The following is a 14,376-nucleotide window of genomic DNA, read 5'->3' on the forward strand; positions in this document are numbered from 1 at the left end:
ATGGATATACACTATTTTTTTTCCTTATTTTTTTTTACACTCGAATGTGCCTGACTCATGATACTACAATTAAATAAAGTAAAGAAAAATAATAAATTAATTAGCTATAATAGTTACTCCCATTCACTAGCTGCGTACAAATTGGTCCTATAGCCGCGTGCTAAATGAATGACAAAATGAGTCCCACACATATAACAGTGGAGAGAGAGAGAGAGAAAAATAAAGTCATGTCCGTCACTCCCATCTATTCATTCCCTACCCGCGTACAAAATGGTCCGTTATACACACCCTACACGTGCGTACTAATTGGACCCACCCCACCTATTTCTCATGAGGTGGCGGAGAAGGCGGGGACGAGCAGGAGAGGAGCAGCGTGCCGGCGCCCGCCTACCTGCTGTGTCTCTGCTACCTCGTCATCTCCCTCGCCTCTGCTTGGATGCTGCTGGGCCTATACAAGGTGCGTGTAGTAGTAGTAGTAGAAGTAGTAGTAGTAGTAGTAGTAGTAGTAGTAGTAGTAGTAGTAGTAGTAGTGATACTAATGAAAATAATAATAATAATGATAATAATAATAATAATAATAATAATAATAATAATAATAATAATAATAATAATAATAATAATAATAATAATACCATTTTTCTTTTCTTCCTTCTCTTCTTCTTCTTTTTCTTCCTCTTCCTTTCCCTCTTCCTCTTCTTTCACGTTTTTTCTCCTCTCTCTTCTTCCTCCTCCTCTTCTCCATCTCTCTCCTCCTCCTCCTCCTCCTTTTCCTCTCCTTTCTCTGTTCTATTTCCCTTCCTCCTCCTCCTCCTCCTCCTCCTCCTCCTCTTTTTGGTTCTTCCTTCTCGTAATTTAATTTTGTTCCTGGACATTTATTCTTCTTTATCTCCTCCTCCTCCTCCTCCTCCTCTTCCTTCTCCTCCTCTTCTTTTTGGTTCTTCTTTCTTGTAATTTAATTCTATTCCTGGACCGTTATTCTTCTTTACCTCCTCCTCCTCCTCCTCCTCCTCCTCGTCCTTCTCCTCCTCCTCCTCTTCCTCCTCCTCCTCCTCTTCCTCCTCCTCCTTCTCTTTTTGGTTCTTCCTTTTTGTAATTTAATTTTGTTCCTGGACCTTTATTCTTCTTTATCTCCTCCTCCTCCTCCTCCTCCTCCTCCTCCTCCTCCTCCTCCTCCTCCTCCCGCAGAAGAAGCCTCGCCCCCTCCTCGTCTGGGTATTCCTGATGACCCTGTTCTGCTTCCCCGAGATGGGCATGGTGGCATTCATGGCCTTCATACACTGGGTAATGGCACGCACACACACACACACACACACATACACACACACACACACAAAATCTTCCAAAACCAAACCTAACTTAACCTAACCTACCTCCTCCTTCTCCTCCTCCTCCTCCTCCATTGTTAAGTATATAAGTATGGCAATAAACTCACTTACTTACTTACTTACTTACTTACTTAAACACACATATATCTATTTTTTTATATTTTTCTTTCCCCCGTACAGAAAATCACATCCCCCTACGGCCTGGCGGATCTTATCTTCTATGTGTTCCGCGCCGCCTGTAATGTAAGTGTGTGTGTGTGTGTGTGTGTGTGTGTGTGTGTGTGTGTGTGTGTGTACGTCTTGTGTTGCGTGTGTCAGTGTATCTCAAGTGTTCCAGGTGTTGTCAGTGTTGTGTGTGTGTGTGTGTGTGTGTACGTCTTGTGTTGCGTGTGTCAGTGTGTCTCATGTGTTCCAGGTGTTGTCAGTGTTGTGTGTGTATGTGTGTACGTCTTGTGTTGCGTGTGTCAGTGTGTGTCATGTGTTCCAGGTGTTGTCAGTGTTGTGTGTACAGTCGCAATACTCCACGTGGCGGGAGGACGCGGCCAACACACACCGCCTCAAACGTTTGCAACACCTACACCTGGTAAGTCCACGCGCAACACTACCTTGGCAACACTGCAAGACACACATAGCAACACTTCAGTAACAACAACAACAACAACAACTCAGTAACAGCCACACAACATTACCTTGGCAACACTGCAACACTACTTTTTTGGTAACACTGCAACACACAAAAAAATCGAAATAAATAAATAAATAAAAATAAAATAAGAATACGATAAATAATAAGATAGAAAAATATAATTCCTCCTTCCTTCCTTCTCTTCTTCCTCCTCCTCCTCCTCCTCCTCCTCCTCTCTCCTTCCTCCTCTGTCATTCCTCCTTCCTTCCTTCTCTTCTTCCTCCTCCTCCTCCTCCTCCTCTCTCCTTCCTCCTCTGTCATTCCTCCTTCCTTCCTTCTCTTCTTCCTCCTCCTCCTCCTCCTCCTCCTCCTCCTCTCGATCTCCTTCCTCCTCTGTCATTTCTCCCTCCTTCCTTCTCTTCTTCTTCCTCCTCCTCCTCCTCCTCCTCCTCCTCTCGATCTCCTTCCTCCTCTGTCATTCCTCCTTCCTTCCTTCTCTTCTTCCTCCTCCTCCTCCTCCTCCTCCTTCCTCCTCTGTCATTCCTCCCTCCTTCCTTCTCTTCTTCTTCCTCCTCCTCTTCTTCTCTTCCTTACAGAACAACACGGGGAAGACATACAGCACCACAGGAGGAGGAGGAGGAGGAGGAAGAGGATCCGATCTTCCTATGGCCTATCAGAACCCAGCATTTTTAGGGGGGCAGGAACCCACCCCCGCCCCCCTGCCCCCGCCCCCTCCTCACCAGGTAAAAAGAGAGAGAGAGAGAGAGAGAGAGAGAGAGAGAGAGAGAGAGAGAGAGAGAGAGAGAGAGAGAGAGAGAGAGAGAGAGAGAGTTATGTGTTTGTTTTATATTTTCTTTATTTTCTTCTTCTTCTTCTTCTTCTTCTTCTTCTTCTTCTTCTTCTTCTTCTTCTTCCTTCCTTCCTGCCTTCCTTCTTCGTTCTTCCTACTCCTCCTCCTCCTCCTCCTCCTCCACCACTACCACCACAATCATCTCCACTCATCTCCAACTCATCTCCACCCAACAGATCACTCTCCCGCGCCTCGTCTCTGGGCTGGGCCGCGGAGATGACCCAGACTCACCCACCAGCATCCACGGCGTCACTGCAAACGCAAATTCAGCCGCTGCAGGTTCGAACGGGGCTGCCTGGCTGGGACCCTTACTTAAACAGAGAATCCACGAGTGAATTTAATGCTGCCACTTTTTCCCCGGCCTCTGTTGGTAAGTAGTAGTAGTAGTAGTAGTAGTAGTAGGGACCCTGGTGGTAGTCTGACCTCTGTACCGTGAACCGAAGAAACACGTATTTGACAAGTCTTTTATGAGAGGAGGAGGAGGAGAGAGAGAGAGAGAGAGAGAATATGAGGTAATGATCTCTCTCTCTTTCTTCTTCCCTTCCCTTCCCTTCCTTTCCCTTCTCTTCCCTTCCCTTCCCTTCCCTTCCTTTCCTTTCTCTTCCCGTCCCTTCCTTCCCTACCTCCCTTCCCTTCCCTTCCCTTCCCTTCCCTTCCATGGTGCAGTGATTAGCGCTCCTACCTACGAGTCCGCCGGCCTGTGTTCGAACCCTTGTGACCTTATGACCTTTTTTTCAGGGTTCATGCCGCTGGTCGCAGGAGGAGGAGGAGGAGGAGGCCCGTCATCCGCCACCGCAAGGAACTCCCTCGCCCACTACACTACCCCCACCTCCGCCTCCTCCTCTTCCCCTCCCCACCTCCTCCCCCTACACTATCTACCACCACAACCCCCCCCACCTCCTATACCCCCTTCCCCTCGCCCCCCTCGGCCCCCCTTCGATAAATGGAGGATTGGATTCCTTCTCCTACGCGGCTGGAACGCAAAGTCTCGACAGAAGAAGGTTAGTAGTAGTAGTAGTAGTAGTAGTAGTAGTAGTAGTAGTAGTAGTAGTAGTAGTAGTAATATAAGTAGTAGTAGTAGTAGTAGTAGTAGTAGTAGTAGTAGTAGTAGTAACAATAACAAAGATAATAGCAAAAAACAACAACAATAAAAACACGATAATAAAAAAATAGTAATAGTAGTAGTAGTAGTAGTAGTAATAGTAATAATAATAGTAATAGTAGTAGTAGTGGTAGTAGAAGTAGTTGTAGTAGTAATTTTCGATAGTGTTTTAGCTTTCATCACCACTTTCATCACCATTTATGATCACCACTTTTTTTTAATCTTTCCACAGGTACGTTCGGCGGTGGCAAGGTGTTGGCGGTGGTGGCGGTGGCGGTGGTGGTGGTGTTGTTGTTGGAGGTGCCAGTAGCAAATCGTCGCTTGGAGGTGAGAGTGATGATCTACGGAGGTACAGAGACGTGGCTTTGTGAGTGATGGTGATGATGAAGTGGTGGTGACGAAGTGGTGTTGAAAAAAAGTAGTGGTGATGAACTGGTGATGAAAAAACGAATTGGTGTTGATTTTGGTGATGATAATGTGGTGGTGATGATGAAATAAAGGAGTGGTGATGAATTGGTGATGAAAAAACGAATTGGTGTTGATTTTGGTGATGATAATGTGGTGGTGATGATGAAATAAAGTAGTGGCGATGAATTGGTGATGAAAAAAGGACACGGTGTTGATTTTGGTGATGATAATTTGGTGGTGTTGATGATTTAAAGCAGTGGTGATGAATTGGTGATGAAGAAACAAATTGGTGATGAAAAAAGGAAATGGTGTTGATTTTGGTGATGATAATGTGGTGGTGTTGATGATTTAAAGCAGTGGTGATGAATTGGTGATGAAAAAAGTAGTGGTGATGAGAGAGAGAGAGAAAACACACACACAAAAACTGCATTGAAACGAGCGAAGTGGTTGTGATGATTTTGGTGATGAAAAGGTGGTGGTGATGAAAATCGAAGTGGTGATGATTTGAGTGACGGAAAAAGGAAGTGGTGATGACAGCGGTGTTGGAAATGAAATGGTGGTGATGATTTTGGTGATGAAAAATGGTGGTGAAAATTGAAGTGGTGATGACTGGTGTTGAAAATGAAATGGTGGTGATGATTTTGGTGATGAAAAATAGTTATGATAATTTGAGTGATGAAAAAAAAGAAACTGGTGATGACAGTGGTGTTGAAAATGAAATGGTGATGATTTTGGTGATGAAAAATAGTTATGATAATTTGAGTGATGAAAAAAAAGAAACTGGTGATGACAGTGGTGTTGAAAATGAAATGGTGATGATGAGTTTGGTGAAAGACTTTGAACTCATCATAAAATCCGTCATCACACATACATATAGTTTTAATTAAGAGGAAATATATTAATTACTACGGTTAATATCTATTTTTATATCCATTAATGTCACAATCACTCTTTCCTACCTGTAAAAATATCACTTAATGCATTACTTAAGATATTATTAACACAGACGAGATAGATAATTAAATATGTTACCTAATATATGGATAAGACTTAATATATATACAAATTTATTAGGAAATTCTACCACTTAACAATGTAATTTCTGACACATAAGTTAGATAATTATGATATATATTTAATAGGCCTCAGGTGGTTGATAATAAGTTAAAAGTAGTAGTAGTAGTAGTAGTAGTAGTAGTAGTAGTAGTAGTAGTAGTAGTAGTAGTAGTAGTAGTAGTAGTAGTAGTAGTTGTTGTTGTTGTTGTTGTTGTTGTTGTTGTTGTAGCAGTAGTAGTAGTAGTAGTAGTAGTAGTAGTAGTAGTAGTAGTAGTAGTAGTAGTAGTAGTAGTAGTAGTAGTAGTAGTCAAGATTGTTACTAATATATTACACATAAATCATAATATATATTTTGTTTGAAAGAATAAATAATAATAATAATAACAATGTATTATAATTATTAGAGAGAGAGAGAGAGAGAGAGAGAGAGAGAGAGAGAGAGAGAGAGAGAGAGAGAGAGAGAGAGAGAGCGCGCGGGGCGTCCTCGTAACCATGGCAACGCTCTGAACAGGTGACCGGGAGAGAGAGAGAGAGGGAGAGAACAGGTGGTGCGTGTTGACAGGTGGACGCTGGAAGGTGAGTTATTTTCGCTAATTTCTTCGTAACTCCACAAATTTAGACCTTGCCAACACACATACAGGTAGATGAAGGTACTAGGCACATTATGTAAGCTGGAGGGAGGGAGAGAAGGAGAGGAAAAGGGAGAAAACAGCGAGAGAAGAGGAGGAAGCGAAGACGAAAAAGGGAGATGGCGGGGGAGGGAGGTGAAAATGACTTGTGAATCACTTTATATTTTTCCTTATTTCTCCGTAACTACACAAATTTAGACCTTGCCAACACACATACAGGTAGATGAAGATACTAGGCACATTATGTAAGCTGGAGGGAGGGAGAGAAGGATAGGTAGAGGGAGAAAACAGCGAGAGAAGAGGAGGAAGCGAAGACGAGAGAGGAAATGGCGAGGGAGTTTCAGATGGCTTGTGAATCACTTTACATTTTTCCTTATTTCTCCGTAACTACACAAATTTAGACCTTGCCAACACACATACAGGTAGATGAAGGTCCTAGGCACATTATATTAGCTGGAGGGAGGGAGAAAAGGAGAGGAAGAGGGAGAAAAGAACGAAATAAGAAGAGGAAAAAGATACGAGACGAGAGAGAGGATGGCGGGGAGGTAGAGTCAAACGGCTTGTGAATCACTGTATATTTTTCCTTATTTCTCCGTAACTACACAAATTTAGACCTTGCCAACACACATACAGGTAGATGAAGGTACTAGGAACATTATATTAGCTGGAGGGAGGGAGAGAAGGAGAGGAAGAGGGAGGAAACCGCTAAAGAAGAGGAAGGAGAGGGTGACTAATTGATTTTTTTCTCCATTATATTTTGTTACAGGTCCAATACAAGATGCCGCTCGCTAAGGACGAACCGCAGGACTCCGAAATAGCCAGGTATGTGACTCTCTCTCTCTCTCTCTCTCTCTCTCTCTCTCTCTCTCTCTCTCTCTCTCTCTCTCTCTCTTCTTCATCTTCATCATCTTCTTCTTCTCCTTCTTCTTCTTCTTCTGCAGGAGGCGAGCAGCTGTCATGAGGATCGTTGACCGTCTCGTTGAGGACTCCAAGGACCTCTCAGCGCGCCTACAGGACCCAAGGAGCGCCTATCCTACGCCTGGCTATGACAAGGGTAAGGATTGAGGTGACGGGGTTGACCACAGGGGCCGCGCGCACCTGTAAATCCTCCAAATTCTACTTAAATGGTGTTACTTGTGTTCCAATCCTCTTTGACCTAGAATCCGATACTCTATATATTAATTTTCTTTTTTCTTTCTTTTTCGATCTTAGATTCTCTCTCTCTCTCTCTCTCTCTCTCTCTCTCTCTGCTTTTTTCCTCATTTTTTCTCTTTATTTTCATTTCTCTCTTCCTTCTTCTTTTCCTAGTCTTCCTTCTTCCTCCTCTTCTCCTCCTCCTCCTCCTCTTCTTCGATCTTCTCCTCCTCCTCCTCTTCTTCGTTTCCCTTCCCTTCTTAATTCTTTCTTTCTCGTTTATTCTTTATTTTCTTTCTTCCTCTTCTTTCTAGTGCTCTTCTCTCTTCTTCCTTCAGTTAGCAGCCTCCTCCTCCTCCTCCTCCTCTTCCAGTTAACAGCCTCTCCCCCTCCTCCTCCTCCTCCTCTTCTTCCTAAACATTTCTTCTTCCTCTTCCAGTTAACAGCCTCTCCCCCTCCTCCTCCTCTTCCAAACCTTCTTTTCCTCTTCCTCTTCCAGTTACAGCCTCTCCTCCTCTTCCTCCTCTTAATTCCTAACCTCCTCCTCCTCCTCTTCCAGTTAACAGCCTTGTCGGGGTCTTAACGAGTCTACGACCTGTCATTCACCATAGACTTTACTTCAGCCCAACCTTGCAATATCTCTACGCCTCCCAGCTGGCAAGACGGGCGGGATCTGATGGGGTGAGTGGTGATGAAGTGGTGATGAAGGATGTTGGTGGTGATGAATGATCGTAGTAGTGGTGAGATGACAGAGTAAGTGATGGGTGATAGGGTTTAAGTGGTGAGGTGGTGGTGATTGGTGATGATGGAAGTGCTGAAGTGGTGTTGAGGGATCCTGGTGGTGATGTATGATCGTGGTGATGATATATGACTGACTGCATGATAGAGTTTTAAGTGGTGGTGGTGTGGGTGGTGATGATGATGGTGGTGGTGATGATATAATAGTTTAGCGGTGTTAATTGGTGGTGATGAAAGGCGTATATAAGCACTGGTGTTGAGTACGCGGTGATGATGGAGTGACAAACTAAATGGGTATATACTGGTGATGAAGTAGATGGGTGGTGGTGATGATGGTGGTGATGGTATGTGATAGTTTAGCGGTGATGGTGGTGATGAAGTGTACGTGTATTAGGCGTTGGTGTTGAGTGATATATATAGATGGTGATGAATGGTGATGATAAGTGATAAATGGAATAACGAAGATGGGTGATGGGCGTGGGTGGTAAGGGCAGTAATCAGCAGTAGTCAGCAGTACTCAGCAGTGGTGTGTGTTGGGTCCAGGGGGTCACAGGGCACGTCGCCGCGTCACGCCCCCATCAGCTGGCCGCCGCCCCGATCAGCTGTGCGGTGCGGCGCGGGTCTGTCAAGTCTCCGTGCTGTGAGGTGTGCCGGCGTGAGTGTGTGTGTGTGTGTGTGTGTGTGGCGTTAGAGGCATTAGGTGTGAGTGTTGTAGCTGTAGAGTAGTGGCAGTGAGTAGTGGGTGAGGGTTGTGATGGGTGCTGGTGTGTGTCAGTGGCGTTAGGGAGCACCGTGGTGAGTGTGGTGGTGGTGAGGTGAGCACCGCCACAGCCCGCGCCACACCCGTGTGACAGGGCCGTGGGTCACAGCTGCCCCGCCCATCACTGCCAGGGCCGTACAAGTGCACGGAATTAGGTCTGTAATTGCTGTGGGGGCTGGGGGGCTGCAGCCCCCAGTGTTTTCTGTGTCAGCCTCAAAATGCCCCTAAATGTCCTTATTTAAAAAAACTCCCATAGGTGTGCCTGAACCCATGATGCCCTCCAGACCCAAAACTGCCCGAGTTAGCGGCTGTGAGCACACTGGCGCCACTGTTGTGCAGATCACCATTGCCTTCAGTGTAAGGTGATGGGACTTGTGTACAAAGGAGAAGTGCTTGCTTAGAGTTGTGCGGCACTGTTTCATAAGTTACCAGTGTTGTTTATATCATGGCACTCCTTGCAAGCTGTCTATATCAGGTGTCACTTGAGAGAGCCAAGCTTGTGCATGCAGCATATGTGTTACAGACCTGCACCGGTGCCCTGCACATTATTGTCAAGGTCAAGAAATATATTGAGTGCCACGTACACCTATGTAAGCCGCCAGAGCTGTGTGTAGTAAGTGGCACTGTTGTATATAGCAAGTGGCACTGTATTTTAAGTTACCAGAGCCAGGTGAGTGGCTCTCCTTTCTCTTTACTAATTTGCACTCTCTTCCAGGCCTCCGGGGAGAATGTGGAGGCCGTGGAGTCCCAGTTGGCGGAGGCACAGCGACAGCGCGAGTCCGAGCTGAGCTGTCGGGAGACTGTCTTGGCGAACCTCAGTGACACCCTAAGACAGCTGGACGCACAGGGCTCACAGGCGGTCAGGAAGTGCAGGTGTGTGTGTGTGTGTGTGTGTGTCTGTGTGCGTGTGTGTTTCAGTTGGTTAAGTTTAGCTATTTCTTCTGTTTTTGCCTTCTCTCTCTCTCTCTCTCTCTCTCTCTCTCTCTCTCTCTCTCTCTCTCTCTCTCTCTCTCTCTCTCTCTCTCTCTCTCTCCTCCTCCTCCTCCTTCTTTCCAACCCTCCCTTCTTTCTCTCCAATCCCTCCCTTTCCTCCAGTCTCTCTCTCTCTCTCTCCCTCCCTCCATCGCTCCTCCTTTCTCTCCAATCCCTCACCTTCCTTCACCTCTTCTCTCCCTCAAATCCCTCTCTCCTTTCTCTCCATTCCTCCCTTTCCTCCAATATCTCTCTCTCTCTCCAGGCGTGAGGCGAGGGCAGAGTGTGATGAGGTCCGAGCTCAGAGCGAAAGCAGTCTTGAGGAGCTGAGGGCAGGTCTAGCAGCCAGCAGGGAGGCACAGCGGCAGCAGGCAAGCAGGCACTGTCAGGAGGAGGCACTCAGCAGGGAAAGGAGGTAACCAGGAGGAGGAGTTCTGATGTTTGGGGTTAGGTTAAGAGGAGGAAGGAGGAGGAGGAGGAGGAAGAGAAGTTAGCAATAGAGATATGAAGAAGGGGAGGAGGAAGAGGAGAAGAAAGAGTAATTTAAGAGGAAAAGAAGAAGAAGGAAGAGGAGGAGGAGGAGGAGGAAGAAAAAGAAGGAGAAGAAGAAAGTCATGCATAATATAAAGAGAGAGAGAGAGAGAGAGAGAGAGAGAGAGAGAGAGAGAGAGAGAGAGAGAGAGAGAGAGAGAGAGAGAGAGAGAGAGAGAGAGAGAAAAAAATATAACCAAAAAATAAACAAAAATCCTTCTCTCCCTCCCCCCCTCTCTCTCTCTCTCTCTCTCTCTCTCTCTCTCTCTCTCTCTCAGGCAGGGGTTGGAGGCGGACATGCAGCGGGTCATCCGTAGATATGACAGGACCATGAGTTGCCTTCAGACCGAGCTGGACAGCCTCCGAGACCAGCACCGAGACCTCACCGCCAAGCTGGAGACTGAGACAGTGGGTGGGAGGGTGGGGGGGAGGATGGGAAGGGTCTGTGTGTGTGTGTGTGTGTGTGTGGGTATTTTTTGTTCCTTTCCTTTCTTTGCAATTTGATTTTTTTTTCTTTTCTTCCTTCCTTCCTTTCTTTTCTTCCTTTCTTCCTTCCTTCCTTCCTTCCTTCTCTCTCTTTCTTCATATTTCCTCTCTTCCTTCATTCTGTCTTGTGATACTACATTCTCTTTCTCTTCCTTTCCTTTCCAATTCCTCTTCCTTCCTTACTCCGTTCCACTTAAACCTCTTCTCCACTTTCTCAAATATTCCTCCTTCTCTCTTTCCTTCCTCCATCTCCTCCTCCTCCTTTCCTTCCTACAGAGTCATATTAGATTAAGTTATACATGCAAATAGCTCTTAATAGATGACTTAATATACTTCCTTAACCTTTAACAAACCTTCAATATATCCTTTGTGGTTTCAGATCTCCTTTCCTTCCTGTAGAGTCTTATTAGATTAAGTTACACATGCAAATAGCTCTTAATAGATGACTTAATATACTTCCTTAACCTTTAACAAACCTTTAATATATCCTTTGTGGTTTCAGATCTCCTTTCCTTCCTGTAGAGTCTCATTAGATTAAGTTTTACATGCAAATAGCTCTTAATAGATGACTTAATATACTTCCTTAACCTTTAACGAACCTCTAATATATCCTTTGTGCTTTCAGGCCCATCTAAGTGTTGTGGAAGCGAGGTACCGGGCAATTTTGGAGGAGAAACAGAGGCAGGAGGAGGAAAGATTGGCAGCTATGCAGGTGAGGGAGAGAGAGAGAGGGAGAGAGAAGTGATCTATAGATGGTTAGAATGTGTTAGAGAATGAAATATAAAGAGAAAGATTGGAAGAGAAAGAGAAATTAAAATACTATTAACACAAAATTCAATATAGGCCATTCCCATACAGGCTTCCCATATCACAAACTGTCCCTTCCTCGGCCATTCCCTTCACCCATATCACAAGCTGTCCCTTCCTCGGCCGTTCCCTTCACCCATATCACAAGCTGTCCCTTCCTCGGCCGTTCCCTTCACCCATATCACAAGCTGTCCCTTCCTCTGCCGTTCCCTTCACCCATATCACAAGCTGTCCCTTCCTTGACCATTCCCTTATCAGTTCCTCCAGTATCAGTCTGACCTCAACCTCTGCCCAGTTCTGTGTCAGTCAGTCTTTCCCGTTCTCTCTCAGGCTGAGTTCCGCCGCGAGCACGCCGCCCGCACCATCCAGCGCGCTTGGCAGCACTACAAAATGAGGAAGATGTTGAAGAAGGCGCAGCGCAAGAGGAAGAAGAAGCCAAAGGATGGGAAATGAAGAGGAGGAGGAGGAGGAGGAAGAAAAAATGAGAGGAGGAGGAGAGCAAGAAATATAGGAGGAGGAGGTATATAAAAAAACAACTGATATCTCTTCATACAAATATATATTATCATTTCAAACACAGTCAAATCAACACATAATCATATATATATATATATATATATATATATATATATATATATATATATATATATATATATATATATATATATATATATATATATATATATATATATATACATATATATATAATTCTATCTCTTTCTCTGCCCCTCACACATAGGTCTCCAGTCCACTGGTAAGCTTATGAAAGTCACTCTGTACCTCTCTATAGCAAGCTTAGTAATCTCAGATCTCTATAGTAAGCTGAAGGTATCTGAACCTCTCTATAGTAAGCTTGAAGTCACTGCGAATCCCTATCTAAGCTGACTTCTGGAGCGTGGAATCTATGGGTGATGTCCAACTTGAATCCCTCCCTCTCTCTCTCTCCAATCCCTCCCTTTCCTCCAATCTCTCTCCCTCGACAGGCAAAGCTTGGTCTGAAGCCGAGGAACAATTTTAAGCTGGTGGAAGTTGCTACAGAAATATATCCATTGTACTCCTCACCAATGTCCAAGTTGAAATATAAATAAAGTTAGTAAAAAGAACTGTTAATTACTGACCTCCTTACTAATAAAAATGTATTGTTTGACCTGAAATAAAGTAAAATAAAGTTAGTTAGCTAAGAGAGGAGGAAGGAGGAGGAGGAGGAGGAGGATGAAGGGAAGATGAATGATTAAGAAGAGGAAGGAGAAGGGAATGATAATATAAGGAAGAGGAAGAAGGAAGGAAAATGCAAGAAGAGGAGGAGGAGGAGGAAGAAGAGGAGAGGTAACAGAAGAAGGAGGAGGAGGAGGAGGAGGAAGAAGAGGAGAGGTAACAGAAGAAGGAGGAGGAGGAAGAAGAGAAGAGGTAACAGAAGAAGAAGAAGAAGGAGGAGGAGGAGGAAGAAGAGGAGAGGTAACAGAAGAAGAAGAAGAGGAGAGGTAACAGAAGAAGAAGAAGAGGAGAGGTAACAGAAGAAGAAGAAGGAGGAGGAGGAGGAGGAGATAAAACAAAGAGAGGAAGAGAAGAAACAGAAAAGAAGAGAAGGAATTAGAGGAAGAAGAGGAGGAGGAGGAAGAGAAGAGGAAGGAGGAGGGGTAGGAGGAGGAGAAGGTGGGGGGATATACAGAAATAGGAGAAGAAGAAGAAGAAGAAGAAGAAGAAGAAGGAGGAGGAGGAGAAGGAGGGGGGATATACAGAAATAGGAGGAGAAGAAGAAGAAGAAGAAGGAGGAGGAGGAGAAGGAGGGGGGATATACAGAAATAGGAGAAGAAGAAGAAGGAGGAGGAGGAGGAGGAGGGAAGATATGGATCCCCCCTTAAAATATCCCAAAAAATCCCTAATATCTTCACAACCTTCTCATGCCCTCCCCCCTCTCTCATGACCTCTGATGACCTCTATTACAAGCCTGGCTAAGTGTCCTTGACTATGAATCTGTTTATCAGGGTTCGAATCCCGGGCTGCAATACCAATCAGCTGTTCACCTTCCCTTGCAATCTGTCAAGCCTTCAAATCAGCTGTTTCTTATTCTGTCCCTTCTCACGCCTCTTCTGCCCTACCCACGTGTCCCTCCCCATGTCCACACCTTCACCATGTCCTAATCTACCAGCATGGGAAGAATCAGGACATGTTACCTCTTAATAGCGGAGAAAATGGCGATAAATATGGAAGAATTATAGAACCAAGAATCAGCTGTCCCTTATTCTGTCCCCTGCCACGCCTTTTCAACACCACCCACGTGTCCCTCCCCATGTCCACAGCTTCACCATGTCCTAATCTACCAGCATGGGAAGAATCAGGACATGTTACCTCTTAATAGCGGAGAAAATGGCGATAAATATGGAAGAATTATAGAACCAAGAATCAGCTGTCCCTTATTCTGTCCCCTGCCACGCCTTTTCAACACCACCCACGTGTCCCTCCCCATGTCCACAGGTTCACCATGTCCTAATCTACCAGCATGGGAAGAATCAGGACATGTTACCTCTTAATAGCGGAGAAAATGGCGATAAATATGGAAGAATTATAGAACCAAGAATCAGCTGTCCCTTATTCTGTCCCCTGCCACGCCTTTTCAACACCACCCACGTGTCCCTCCCCATGTCCACAGCTTCACCATGTCCTAGTCTACCAACATGGGAGGAATCAGGACATGTTACCTCTTAATAGCGGAGAAAATGGCGATAAATATGGAAGAATTATAGAACCAAGAATCAGCTGTCCCTTATTCTGTCCCCTGCCACGCCTTTTCAACACCACCCACGTGTCCCTCCCCATGTCCACAGGTTCACCATGTCCTAATCTACCAGCATGGGAGGAATCAGGACATGTTACCTCTTAATAGCGGAGAAAATGGCGATAAATATGAAGGACCTACCGGTGAGGGTACGGACGAGACAGCCATAACACCTTC

General features: G+C 45.2%; 1 protein-coding gene and 1 pseudogene across 3 annotated transcripts; both read left to right on the top strand.

The window, feature by feature from the left end:
* LOC126982016 (uncharacterized) overlaps window positions 1-4,916 on the top strand; it is a 10,390-nt pseudogene extending 5,474 nt beyond the window's left edge.
* Window positions 4,917-5,873: 957 nt separating this feature from the next.
* On the top strand, window positions 5,874-12,526 carry LOC126982074 (protein lava lamp-like). 3 transcript variants are annotated; one of them, XM_050833799.1, is made up of 9 exons: window positions 5,874-5,942; window positions 6,762-6,817; window positions 6,937-7,049; window positions 7,689-7,810; window positions 9,343-9,500; window positions 9,865-10,014; window positions 10,409-10,538; window positions 11,242-11,328; window positions 11,754-12,008. In XM_050833799.1, the coding sequence occupies exons 2-9, from the start codon at window positions 6,774-6,776 to the stop codon at window positions 11,874-11,876; spliced, it is 927 nt and encodes a 308-aa protein (XP_050689756.1). In that variant the 5' UTR covers window positions 5,874-5,942; window positions 6,762-6,773; the 3' UTR covers window positions 11,877-12,008. The 3 variants fall into 3 exon arrangements, 2 of the variants coding, with proteins under 2 accessions (XP_050689756.1, XP_050689757.1); XR_007734521.1 differs by lacking the exon at window positions 5,874-5,942 and adding an exon at window positions 12,163-12,526 and having other exon boundaries at window positions 11,754-11,943; XM_050833800.1 differs by lacking the exons at window positions 5,874-5,942; window positions 9,865-10,014.
* The last annotated feature ends 1,850 nt before the right edge of the window (window positions 12,527-14,376 follow it).

The sequence above is a fragment of the Eriocheir sinensis genome, chromosome 50, assembly GCF_024679095.1.
Source record: "Eriocheir sinensis breed Jianghai 21 chromosome 50, ASM2467909v1, whole genome shotgun sequence".
Classification (NCBI taxonomy): domain Eukaryota; kingdom Metazoa; phylum Arthropoda; class Malacostraca; order Decapoda; family Varunidae; genus Eriocheir; species Eriocheir sinensis.

Bases quoted from the DNA above. Each gene is read 5' to 3' on its own strand.
- LOC126982074 (XM_050833799.1), top strand. From the start codon at position 6,774: ATGCCGCTCGCTAAGGACGAACCGCAGGACTCCGAAATAGCCAG. The intron at 7,050-7,688 runs GTAAGGATTGAG...CTCCTCTTCCAG, and splicing joins TACGCCTGGCTATGACAAGG to TTAACAGCCTTGTCGGGGTC. The intron at 10,539-11,241 runs GTGGGTGGGAGG...TTGTGCTTTCAG, and splicing joins CCAAGCTGGAGACTGAGACA to GCCCATCTAAGTGTTGTGGA.